Source organism: Tupaia chinensis, unplaced genomic scaffold (genome assembly GCF_000334495.1).
Source record: "Tupaia chinensis unplaced genomic scaffold, TupChi_1.0 Scaffold000489_1, whole genome shotgun sequence".
Lineage (NCBI taxonomy): Eukaryota > Metazoa > Chordata > Mammalia > Scandentia > Tupaiidae > Tupaia > Tupaia belangeri.
The window spans coordinates 3285048-3299003 of NW_006160001.1; the positions used below are offsets into that span (position 1 = coordinate 3285048).

At 38.4% G+C, this 13956-nt stretch overlaps 1 protein-coding gene across 1 annotated transcript in view; it reads left to right on the top strand.

The window, feature by feature from the left end:
* CPLANE1 (ciliogenesis and planar polarity effector complex subunit 1) overlaps nucleotides 1-13956 on the top strand; it is a 182135-nt gene that overhangs the window by 67546 nt on the left and 100633 nt on the right. The window contains exons 20-24 of the mRNA XM_027774878.1: nucleotides 6179-6317; nucleotides 10561-10670; nucleotides 10827-10985; nucleotides 11836-11944; nucleotides 13212-13515. Coding sequence (XP_027630679.1) covers nucleotides 6179-6317; nucleotides 10561-10670; nucleotides 10827-10985; nucleotides 11836-11944; nucleotides 13212-13515 — 821 coding nt within the window. The remainder of the gene's footprint in view (nucleotides 1-6178; nucleotides 6318-10560; nucleotides 10671-10826; nucleotides 10986-11835; nucleotides 11945-13211; nucleotides 13516-13956) is intronic.

Consider the following 13956-nt stretch of genomic DNA (forward strand, 5'->3'; position numbering starts at 1 on the left):
GTTTTCACTCACCCTGTGGTCTTACAGACACATGGCAGCTCCAGTCCTGCCCTCCAGGTGCAGAGACACAGGCAGCAGTCGCTGGTCCTGCCAGCCGGAGGTATGCATTTTCTGAAGTTCCCTTTGGTTCACAGCCTGGCTCTCTGACCCAGTAGGCAGACCTACTCTAGCTCTGCCCTCTAGCCACACAAAGTTACAGCAGCCACTGCCCTGCCTCCCAGCTGCACAGAGGTGGTACATAGTTCCCACACAGGTTTATAGTCTCACAAGAGGGTGTGTCTAGCCCTGTCCTATACCTACAGCTCCTGCCTGTATCAGTCTACCTGCAAAAGGCTGCCATGGCCATGGAGAGAATCAGGCACTGGAGTGGGCAGCTTCTTCTGTCTCCACGGCTTGCACACAATTATCTAACTAAACAACTTACCACCCTTTAAGTCATGAGTTCTCAACCAACACCTACATCCTTTCTGTATGCAACCGTCCAATCCAGAGGGTGTTATTTATTTTCAGCTGATTCTTTCACTCACTGCCTCCCATAGAGGAGGATCCTGCTCCCTACCCAGGGTCTGAAAACTCTGGCAACCACACTATAGGACACCAAGTACCATTGATTCAAGGGAGTCCCCCACCCCTTACAGGTGGAACACCAGTACACAACGCCAACTTCCCCTAGAACCTAAAAACACTGCCCTGGAGGCCCCAGTATCCTCACTGGTATCTCTGAAAATACATAAAGTCTCCCATAAGTAGAGCTCAAATTGAAGAAAAAATGTTATCACCACTGAAATAGCCTAATCCAGAGGTTGGGAAGAAATACATACTCCTTCAGATGCTGAAAGGAATGCAGGGGCACATGAAAAGTGAAAGAATAAGGAAATCTTTAAAGGAACAAACTAACTACATTATAAAAAACAGACAAAATGTCCTTCAGACAAAGGATCGACTAACAGAATATATAAGGAACTCAGCTCACCTGAAAAATAATCCAATCAAACAGGCAGTTCATCTGGATAGACAATTCTTTTTTTTTTTTTAAAGAATTATTTTATTTAACTTTATTTATTATTATTATCATTATTATTTTCCAGTTTGATCAGAGAGAGACAGAGAGAGAGAGAGGAAGTGAGAAAGCAAGCCACCAGGTCCGAGACTTGAACCATGGTTGGCCATGTGGGAGTCCAGCGCCTTTAACCACCATGCCACTTGCCGGCCCCTGGATAGACAATTCTTAAAGGAAGACATGTGAATGCCTAAGAAGTATGTGAACAAATGTTCAACATCCCTTAAAATAAGAGAGATGCAAATCAAAACCACAATGATACTTCACCTAAGCTCAGTCAGAGCAGCTATGATTAAAAACAAGCAACAAACAAAAGCACAAAAAATAAGTGCTGGTGAGGTTGTGGAGAAAAGGGAATCCTTATGCATTGCTGATGGGTGTATGTAAGTTAGTACAGCCACTGTGGAAAATACAGCTACTGTGGTAAACAGTAAAGAGTTTCCTCAAAAATCTAAAAATAGAATTACTGTAAGACCTGCCTTTGGGTATTTACCTATATTGAGTATATACCCATAGGACAGGAAATCACTCAATCAGAGAGACATTTGCACATCCATGTTTATTGCAGCATTATTCACAGTAGCTTAAGTCATTGACTTGACCTAAGTATCTAGCAACCAATAAATGGGAAAATACAGTACATTCACAGAATGGAATATTAGTCAGCCATAAAGAAAAACAAAGTCTTGTCATTTGATACAATGAACAAATCTAGAAAATATAATGCTACATTAAATCAGCCAGACTATGAAAGACGAGTACTGTTGGGTTGTTGGAAAAGTCATGATGCATTTTTGCATAGAAAAAAATATGTCATGATTTTTCCAACAACCCCTAGTATATGTCCCTGCATAACACATACTGAAGTGTACACTCTGTGGAGGAAACTGAAGGACTCAAAAGCATAGAAATAGAGATAGTTTTGGTAGATGCAGGGGCTGCTTGGCAGGGAGGGTTTGTGAGATCATTTTTTCTCATGTTTTTTTCCCTTAATTGCCAGAGGTTGTGTCTGCCCACCAGAGAGAGAGACAGAAACAGAGACAGAGAGGAAGAGAAAGCATCCTTCAATAGTTATGCCACAATCCCTCCTCCATTTCCCTATCCGTCAGGATTTGGGACAGGTACACATACAGACCCCGAGTGTTTTTCAAGCCAGAGACTCTAGGACTCAAACCATGATCAACCATATGTGATTGATCTCCCTTAACTACTAGGCCACAGGGCTGGCCCTGTCCCTGTGGGATAATTTCAAATGAATTCACGAATGCATGTAAAGGGACCAGCAGTTAGCGTAATGGCTATGTTGCTGGATTCCCACGTAGTCGACCACGGTTCGTGTCCTGGACCCGGTGGCTTAAAACTCAACGCCGGGCACGTGTGCGTGCGTGCCCAAGATCCCGAACGGAGAATGGAGGAGAAGGGACCATCCCCCCTGGGGAGTGATTTCTCGCTTTCTGTCTCTGTCTCTGTCTGTCTGGCAAGCGCACGCCCCCTATAGCAAAAACCTCTCAAAAAAAAAAAAAAGAATGCATGTAAATAAGGGGAAGAGAATGCAGGATGGTGTATCACAGCAGAATAAAAAATATCAACCAATAATATTTAAAACAAAAACAAAACACCTAGTAGTAGATAAGCCAGTCCCATAGCCTAGTGATTAAAATGAGCTGGATTCCACGTAACTGACCGTGGTCTGAATTCTAGCCTGGTTGGCTTGGAAAATATACTGGACCTGAGTGTGTGCATTCCCCAAATCCCAACAGGATGGAGAAATGAAGGAGAAGGTCAGTGCCCATTAGGGGCACTTTAACCTCTTTATCACTGTCTCTCTCTGGCAAGCACACACCGTCTGACAATTAAAAAAAAAATAAGTAGGACGATTAACAAATGTACACAACATAATGTAATACTCGCTGTTGAAGATGATGAAAATGTGGATATCTTTATTTGATATATGCCTTTAAGAACCATATTGTAGCCCACAAAGATAGTATATCAGTTTTATGTAAACCTGAAATCATAATAAAAAAATTAAATTTAAAAACAAATATGTACAACGTTTTAGTAAAAACCTTTAGGAAGACTTTGAGAAGTGGGGGCCAGCAGGTAGTGTGGTGGTTAAGGCGCCGGACACTCCCACATGGTTGACCACGGTTTGAGTCCTGGACCGGGTGGCTTGCTTTCTCACTCCCCCTATCGCCTTGTGTTTCTTCTGGTCAAATTAAAATAATTAATTAATTATAAAAAAAGACTTTGAGAAGTTATCAAATATTTTTGGAAAGTAGCCTTTTTTTTGAGAGAGAGAATTTTGAAATGTACATACAATACCATTAAAATGTGAACTAAAATTGTACTCTTTCTAGGGGTATCTTGCTTTCACAGTGGGGACAGAAAATTGTTTAGTGATTGCCAGTGGTTAGAGAGAGGGAGAAATAGGAAATGATTGCTAATGATTTTCTTCTTGAGGTAATAAAAATGTTCTGGAATTAGAAAGTAGTGATGGTTCTTAACTTTGTGAATATACTAAAAGCTACTGAATTGTATACTTATTTTTAAAGAATTATTTTATTTAAGTTTATTTATTTATTTATTTATTTTTATTTGACCAGAGAGGGACAGAGTGAGAGAGAGAGAAAGTGAGAAAGCAGGCTGCCAGGTCCAGTACTCAAACCGTGGTTGGCCTTGTGAGAGTCCACCACCCTTAACCACCACACCACCTGCCAGCCCCTGAATTGTATACTTTTATTTTTTTAAAATTTATTTATTATTGGAGAGGTTGCTACAGGGTGCGTGCGCTTGCCAGAAAGAGAGAGACAGAGAGAGAGAAAGCGAGAAATCATCCCCAGGGGGATGGCCACGTCACAGTCCCTTCTCCTCCATTCTCCTCTCGGGATCTTGGGCACACACTTACACGTGCCCAGCGTGAGTTTAAGCCACCAGGTCTGGGACTCGAACTGCGGTCGGCTATGTGGGAGTTCAGCAACATAGCCATTACGCCAACTACTGGTCCCACGAATCATATACTTTTAAAAGGTGAATTTTATTTTATGTGAATTATATCTCAATAAAATAAATGGTGCCAAAAGAAAGATTTTGTATTAGTTTTCTATTTCTACCCTAACAAATTATTAAAAGTTACACAGCTGAAAACAACATCTATTTATTATATCACAGTTTGAGCCATGTCTCTGCTTAGTCTCAAAAGGCCAATTGAGGTAGCAGCTTTGTTCCTCTTGACAACTCTAGGGAAAAATCCATTTTCAGGCTCATTCAGGCTGTTGGCAGAGTTGAGTTTCATGCGGCTGTAGGACTAAAGTTCTTGTTTCCTTGCTGGCTCTGCTCTCTGCCTTTTAGTACCATCCTGCTGGTAAACTCCATTAGTGTATCTGACAGGAAGTCTGTCATTAGCAAGCTTACAAGGGCATTTGGTTAGATCACACCTTTCTGAGGGAGAAAATGGACTTGCAAGCCTTGCTGCTAATACTTCCTAGGTTTATGTCTCTTCAGTCTCTTTTGTTTGATCTGTAACAACCCCCATCCTTTTAAAAAATGTTTTGATTTATTGGAGAAACGGAGTAATTTGTCATGTACTGTATTTTTAGAATTATCTGATCATTTCTTCTTTAGTTTTATTTAGCTTTCTCCTCTTCCTTTTTATTTCCCGTTATCTGGTTATGAATCTAGACACATCGAGGTAGAGAAGTTTGATTAGATTCAGATTCAACTTTTCTTAGAAGTGAATCCTTGTAAGTGTTTTATACTTCCTTGCACTATAGCATATGGCATGTGTGTCTGCTTATTTCAATTTTAGTGAGTTTGGGTCATATCCACCCTCTTTCAAGTTCTTCAACTTTTTACCTCATTTAGCACTTACTTTATATTTTTTTAGAGAGAGAGGTTTTTTTTTTTTTTTGGCTATAGGGCTCATGTGTTCACCAGAAAGACAGAGAGACAGACAGAAAGCGAGAAATCACCTTCCAAGGAGGCGGCCATACCTCAGTCCCCTCACATGCACCCAGCGTGAGTTTTAAGCCACCAGGTCCAGCTGCTGAGCCCTAGATATAGTTTTCGTAATTGTTTTTATTTTATATTTTTTTTCCCAAGAATTATTTATTTAATTTCATTTAGCATCACTATTCTTCACTTTGGCCAGAGAGAAAGAGAAACACACCAAGTCCAGGACTTCGGCTATATGGGAGTCCAGAGTCTTAGCCACCATGCCACTTGCTGGACCCTGTAATTGTTTTTAAATACTGCACATTGTTTTATTTGGATGAGATTTAGGTACTTGAATTTCTTTTTCCTTATTATGCCTGTGGGAAAAGTCAGGGACAAAAAGTATTCAGTTCCTTCATACAGGAAAAATTGAGTGACAAGAAAATACTTAATGATTTAATTGAATCTTTTTTCTCTTTTGAAATATGATCTAGTATATTGCTCAAGTTAAAGTTGTGAACAGGTCCAGGCTGGTGGTGCAGTCGGCAGCAAACTGAACTGCCGTATTTGAAGCCACTGATCTACTATGCATTCAGATCCCTAGATCAGCCTGAAAACCTGCTAGATGTGTATGCTCGTGCCCAAGTTCCTGAAGAGCTACAGGGCCGGCCAAGGGGGATTGCGGTATGATGAGATCTTGTTGAGGAGCCTGTCTGTCTCTTTCTCTCATATTGTACACACAACCTATACAATGAATAAAATATTAGGTTGTCAGAAAAGCCATGACACCTTTTTGCGTAGAAACAGAAAAAATATGTCAGGGCTTTTCTGACAACCCAATAAATAAACTTAAAAATTCCAAACAAAGTTACTGAAAATACAACTAATTTTCGTTATAAAGTAGAACTGTGCTTTGTTTTCCATTCTGTTGGTTTGTTTACATGTTTATTCTTTTATAGTTTCCTTAAAAATGATTTATACGAAGCTGGCAGATGGCATGGTGATTAAGGTGCTGGATGCCCACATGGCTGACCATGGTTCTCATCCTAGACCTGGCAGCTTGCCTTTTCACTTTGTGTCTCTCCTTCTGGTCATGTAAAATAATAATAAATAAAATTAAATAATTCTTTTAAAAATGATTTATACTATTGAAAATTAACATATTCTGTCATTCTTTACTTTCAGATTCGTATAAAAGGGTCTCTTCCTTCATTGAGTCCTTTCCCTGAGTCATTACTTAATTACTGTAAAGGAAGTGTTATGTTCTTTAGACCTGGAGCAGCTGGAGACCACAAGCTTGATGAAGTCTCCATTAGAGCAATAGGTTTGTTCAAAATGAACTGCTTGCTTAGAAATTAAGCCTAACTATAAGTAATGATATAATTTTCATTTGATTTGGGAAAATTTTAAACCACTGTTTCACTTCAGAATATAGAGCAGAATATTTTACTTTGTGTTTACAGGTCAATACTGTGTTTTAACAATCATGTAAATATATATATATTATATGTGTACTATTAAATTAAAAACTTATCATACAAAACAAATTGTGATAATTATGCCATTATTGTCATTGCCTTATTAAGTTTGGAATTTTAGCACTCAAAATGCCTTTCTGTGGTCATTTTCTTTATTATTTTTATTATTTTATTAGCTGTAGGGCATGTATGCTCACTAGAGAGAGACAGAGGGAGAAAAAGAGAGAAGGTAAGAAAGCACCCCCAGGAGGATGACCATGCCTCAATCTGTTCTCCTTCATTCTCCTCTCAGGATTTTTGGCATGCACACACACATGCCCGACATGTTTTTCAAGCTGCTGGGATTTGAACGTAGTCAAGTAGTCAGTCATGTGGGATCCAGCTGCCTTAGCCTCCATACTGCTTGGCTACTCCCTGTAGTCATTATCTTACACTTAGATTATTTTTATTTCTTTGTTTGTTTTGTTTTGTTGAGAGATTTTTGCTATAGGGCACATGTGCTTGCCAGAGAGATGGAGAAATACGGAGAGACAGGAAGCAAGATCACCCCTACCAGGGTGGGTGGCCATGCCTCAGTCTCTCTCCTCTAGTCTCCTCTTGGGATTTTGGGCATGTGCACACATGTGCCTGGTGTGAGTTTCAAGCCACTGGGTCCGGGACTTGGACTGTGGTCAGCCACATGGAAGTCTAGCACATTAACTACCAGCTGCCTGCTGACCCTGACACTTAGGATATTTTAAGTGGACAGACCTTGAACCTTTTGGTATTATTTTGTTACTTTTTTGTAAAAATTATTTTTAAATAATTTAATTTTATTTACTGTTATTATTATTACTATTATTAAAAACTTGCAGTAGGGCACGTGTGCTCACCAGAGAGACAGAGAGAGAGTGAGAGAGAAAGTACATGAGAGAGCAAGCCACAAGGTCTGGGACTCTAACTGTGTTGTCATTGTGGGAGTCCAGCACCTTAATCACTATACCACCAGCTGGCTCCATCTATTTTATTTTTAAAAAATCTTTATAAGAAATTAGTGGAATTCACAACTCCACTTAAAAGATATTTGCTAAGAAGTAGAACATAGCCATATGAAATTATTTAAATAAAGATCTGAACAATTTTTTAATTGCTAGAGGGCATGTCCACTACCAGACAGATGGGGTCGGACCAGGAGAGAATACCCCCTCAATGAGGCATGTTCATACCACAGTCCCGTGTCATACATTTCTTCACTCCATGGGGATTTCATACACACACACACACACACACAGACACACACACACACACACACACACAGTATTTAAATACTTATTTGGGTCTCAAACAGCCACTTGCATGGTTCGAATCCCAGACCCAATATGGTTCATTTAAAAAAGTTAAGGCAGACCAGGCAGTGGTGTTGTGATTACGGCAGCTGGATGCCACATAGCTAATTACAAAGTGTAAATCCGAGACCCAGCAGATTGAAGGACATGCTGTGTGCGTGTGTGTGTGCGCGCGTGCCCAAAAACCCAGAAATGAGGAAAAAGTGGAGAAGGGATTGCATTGTGCTCATACCCTCTGGAGGGATATGCCCCCTTACTTTCCCTTTTTCACTGTTTCTCTGTCTCTTTCCCACACATGTACCCTCTGGCAAAAAAATTAAAAAAAAAAATTAAGGCTTGAATCACTGTTTTAGGGGATTACCTTTATCCTTCTACAGGAAAATACCATATTAATCACAAAACAGTAGTGTAGAATGACCTTTTGCCACTTTCCATCTTTTTCTGGTGTGCACTAATTGCTATGAACTTCCCTCTTATGACTGCTTTTGCAGTATCCCGTAGATTATGGAAACTTGTGTATTCATTATCTTTAGTTTCCATGGATCTTTTGATTTCCATCTTAATCTCTGTAGTAGTCATGAGGTCATTCAGAAGTAGGTTATTTAGTTTCCATGTATTTGTATATTTTTGAGGGCTTTTCCTGAGATTAATATCGAGTTTAATTACAACATTGTCAGAGAAGATGCTGGATATAGTTTCTATGCCTTTGAATCTGTAAAGGCTGGTTTTGTGCCCTATCATGTGATCAGTCTTTGAGAAGGTACCATGCAGGGCTGAGAAAACAGTTTGTGTTTTTTAGGTGGTAAGTTCTATAGATGTCTATCAAGTCCATCTGTTTTATGGTGTCATTTAGGTCCTGAGTCTCTTCACTTATTTTTTGTCTCATTGATCTGTCTAAAGGAGATAATGGGGTGTTGAGATCTCCAACAATTATGGTGTTACAGTCTATGTCTCCTTTTAGATCTAGCAGTCTTTCCTTTTCATATTTGGGTGCTCCTGAGTTCGGTGCATAGAGATATATAACTGTTATAGATATAACTTGGTGAATTAGCCCTTTTACTACTATATAATACCCTTTATCTTTTCTTACAGTTTTTGTCTTAAAGCCTATTTTGTTCAAAATCAGTATGACTCCCACCCTTTTTTGGTTTCCATTTGCATGGAATACCTTTTTCCAGACCTTCACTTTTCGTCTATGTATGTCTTTATCCATGAGATGGGTTTCTTGTAGGCAGCAGATGGAGGGTTTCTGATTTTTAATTCATTTGGCCAGTCTATGTCTCTTGATTGGGGAATTTAATCCATTGACATTCAATGTTGTTATTGATATGGTTACACTTTAGTTATAATAAAGGAAATAAAAGTTTAGTAGAACGGTGGAAAATTGTTTTGCTAACTAGATAATGAATGATTGCATTGTGTATAATTAAATCATGATGCTCCATACTGCATTGGCAGTAGAGTTAGTATGAAAAGATATACAAGTGAGGCTAGCAGGTAGTGTAGTGGTTAAGGCACTGGACTTCCACATGGCTGACTGCAGTTTATGTACTGGACCCCACAGCTTGAAAATCATGCCATGCACATGTGTGTGCATGTCCAAAATTACAGGAAGAGAATGGAGGATTGTAGCATGATCATTCCCCCTGGGGGTGATTTCTCACTTTCACTGTCTCCCTCGTTCTCTGGCAAGCACATCACTCTATAGCAAAAACCTTTAAAAAAAAAATCTTTGGATATCTTGAGGGGTAAAAAAAGCTAGTTTCAGGAGCTCAGATAGTGGCACAACAGTAAAAAGTGATATTTTGTAAAACCAACCCACATAGGAAGCTTTGGATTCTTGTCCCGAGGCCTCCCCAAGTGTGTTAGACATGTATGTGCCATGATCCAAGGTTACCTGAAGTGGGTGGATTGCAGTGTCAAGACCCTGTTGCGGGTTCTGTCTTTCTCATGCTTACTCATGGAAGAAATAGATAAACTCCAAAAAAGGGCAGTTGTAAAGCAGCATACATAGTATGATTTTCTATATCTTTGTATACTTTTATTGCTTTTAATAAAATTATTTAATATTGGAAATTATTTTAGCTTTAAAATAATTTTATACATAAATGTATTTCATTAAGTGATTTTCCAAAAAAGTGAACTGTGTAATATATATCCATATATACTGGCTTTTAAAAATATTTACAGTATACTAGGAAGTTATAAAACAAGCAAACTGATAATAAATTGAGTAATTTATTTACTCTATGAATATGTTAATATTTTCATGGAATCAATATGTATGAAGTATTCTAGAATAATATTCATAAAATTCTGGAAAGATCTGACCAGTGACTTTTATATAAGGTGTGTATAAAAAGAGCATGTGTTTTTTTATAATAGAAAAAAGAATTTATTTGGGGACCAGCAGTTAGCATAATGGCTATGTCGCTGGACTCCCACGTAGTCGACCACAGTTTGCGTCCCGGACCCAGTGGCTTAAACTCACGCCAGGTGCATGTGCGTGTGTGCCCGAGAGGAGAATGGAGGAGAAGGGATTGTGGCATGGCCACCCCCCCTGGGGGGTGATTTCTCGCTTTCTATCTCTCTGTCTCTCTCTCTCTGTCTGGCGAGCACACGGGCCCTATAGCAAAAACCTCTAAGAAAAAGAAAAGAAAAAAGAATTTATTTGAAAATAAAAAAAGCAGCATACTATTAAGTAGTTATGGTATTAATGTACATACTCATACAGTTTTCTTTCCTATTTGTGTTCCTGTTTTAGGTTGCTTCAGAGAACTTTGTGCTTTGTGTTGGATGCTGCATATCCGTGATAACTTATCCTATAGTTGCAGGCAATATCAGAAAGCAAGAGAAAATGTGAGAGAAGAAAAGGTATTTACTGGCACAAGAATAAAACAATAAACAAACATTACTTGGGAAATTATTGTTTAATGAGAGATTTTACTGTTTGAAGCAAAACTTTCTTTCACCATCCTGGTCTTTCCATCTAACCTGAAAAGGACATGAATTTTCTCAATATCCATTTAGGACCTCGAAGTGGAGTTTGATTCTTGTGTGGTTGAGCACTGTCTCAGTGCAGTGGAATGGGCTCATAGAATGCTACCTTTCTCTCGTTTTTTTAATATCGAAGAACTTATTCAAGATTTAATTTTGAGCCTTATTGGAGAATTGCCACCAGTAAGAAAGGTAATATGATCATAGGTGAAAATAAATTAAATTAGAATAAGAGACTTTAAAAGATTTTTTAGTTTTTAATTAAGAATTATGTTGCCTTTCTGGTTCTTGTCTTAATTCAGTTAGCATAACATCCTTCAGGTGCACAAAGACAAATGCTGTCTGATCTCACTTACATGTGGAATCCACAAAAGTCAAACTCATAAGAACAGAAAAGTAGGATGGTGGTTGCCAGGGATGAGAGTGTAGTGGAAAGAGGAAAATATTGGTCAAAGGATACAACTTTTCAGTTTTAAGTTGATTAAGTTCTGTGTATCAAATGTCTGTCTTGACATCCAAGGTGACTATAGTTAATAATAGTATATTATTACCTAAAATAAGTGTTTCACCACACATGCTGGTACACATGCATGTGCACACACACACATACACCACAGTCATAGTAATGAACATATCTAGCACCACACACGTGTTAGTTCATTTGACTATGGCAGTATAACAATGCATGCTTATATCACATCATCACATTGTACATCTTGAATATACACAGCTTTAATTTGTTGATTAAATATTTTAAAATAAAAAAATAGCTGATGCTAAACTCTAGTCAGCAGATTTATTCTCAAAGAGATTTGGCCTGCTGTGAAAAGATTAGTAATAAATACATATTTGTGTTTTGAAGTAACCTAAAGCAGGAATATAAATATGAAAGAAAACTACCTATGTACATTAATATTACAACCACATTACTTACGTTTATTATTTTAAAAAATATAAATGAATACATTATTTTAAAATGTTTAAGGAATTACAAGGAAAAAAGTCATAACTCATAACACTTAACAGAATTTTTTTTCTGAAGGTAGCAGAAATTTTTGTGAAAGCATTTCCCAATCCTGAGGACATAAGGGTTCCATTAAGAGAAAAATTCCACTCTCTTCAACAGAGACTCAGACATTGTGTTGTGAAAGGTATTTCTTGTTTATCAGTTAACTAGTAGATAAATTGCTGAAGTTTCTCTTTTTATTTTGAAAGCCTTTTTTTCAGTTGCTTATGTATTTATGCACATTTGTCCTTCTCTAGAGGTAGGAATAAGAGAAGCTACAAGCACCTGCCCATTGTGTAAGATCTAATTCTGCTGCTTTAGAACCAATTGTGACCTTAGGCTGTTTAGTCTCTCTGAGCCTCATTTCCTTATTTTTAAAATGGGTATATTATTACTTGCTTTATGAATGTGTATTGAGAGAGAATTGAAAAAGATAGGATATAGGAACCTTTAGGGTAGCATTGTAGTTAAGGTGACTGAATCTACATAGCTGACTTCTTGATTTCAGTCCTGGACTTGGTGTGTTGAAAAGCATACTGGGCATATATGCATGCATGCCCAAAGTCTTGAGAAGAGAATGGAGGAGAAGAGATTTCAGTCTGGCAGTCTCACTTTCCCTGTCTCTCTCTGGCAAGTAGACACATCCTATAGGAAAACAAACAAACAAACAAACAAAAAACTAAAAACCAAATCAAAACAGAAATGATACAGTATATAAAATGAGCTTATTATGCTTTGCACATTGTAGGTATTTATTGAAAACTGGTATTCTCCTTTTATGTTTTTTGGGGTTTTTTTGCATCTGATTTTATTTTATCACTCAAGATGATGATGTGGAAATTTTTTTTTGGTAGTTCACTGTAGGGTCTATATGCTCCCCAGAGAGAGACATGGAGAGATAGGGAGAGAGGTAAAGTGAGAAATCACCCCCCAAAGAGGGGATGACCATGTCATAGTCCCTTCTTGTCCATTCTTCTCTTGGGATTTTGAGCACGCATGCACCTGTGCCTGTTGTGTCTTTCAAGCTACCAGGTCCAAGACTCGAACTGTGGAGTTGGCCATATGAAATCTGGCACCTTAACCACTACACCACTGCTGGGCCGAGATAGTTAAATTACTTATATATTTTTTCCAGGACATACTTCTTTTTTAAATAGGGTTTGGGTTTTTATCTTGTTCTTAATGGATCTTTAACTTCTGCAGTTTGACCATTGAATGTAGACCATAGCTTTCCTGTGAAAACTGAAGGAAAATACCAGTGAATACTGAAGAAAAAAAATGTAAGAATGTGGAAATTAGCCTTAGTTGTCAGTTAGGTTTCCTGTCACCAGGAAGGCCCAGAACTGAGTCCCCTACGTCTCGAGTTGAAACGTTTTAATGAACCATAAAGCTTTTTGTTCTCTTCTTCCTAGGACCCCAGACTGAGGAAATGATGTCTGTAGTCATGCATTCTATCCATAAAGTGAGGGTGAAAGCCCTAAAACGTGTGCAGAGAAACATAGGTTCCTTTGAGATGAATGTATGGGAACCAATTGAAGAAGAAAAGGCAGATGAGGCTCCTCCAGGTTTTGACAGATTTTCCCTGGGAACTAGTGTGAGCAGAAGTACACTCACAGAAGTGGGGAATTCTCTGGTTCATAGTGATGCAGATACAGCAGATACAATCTCTGAAGCTTTGCCAGTGGAAGAAAAAAGTAACATACAAGTCTATAAAAGGTACAACTGAAATCTCTCTCTTTTAACATTTATCTGTCTATCAATCAATCATTTGTGGTGATTTTCAAGCCTCCAGGTCTGGGACTCAAAAACTACGGTTGGTCATGTGGGAACCCCGTACTTTTTCTACCATGCCACTTGCTATCCTCTGAAATCTCTTAATAAACTTCCATGTCTTTTGGAAACTAGTTTTTCAATATTTTCATACAACCAATAAGCTGATTTCTAGTCACAGCAGTTCTCACTTTCTGTGCTATCACAATACGAATGCCCAGCTGTAGTGTCACGAGCCTGACAGTGCCACTGCCTGGTGGCTGAGGCTACATGGGAAACTCAGGTTTGGTTCCTGGCCCAGTATGACAAGTCTCTGCCAAAAAATACCTATCTTCTTTCCTACTCTCCCTCTCACATTTGTTCTCTCTCTCTTTCTCTTTTATTTTT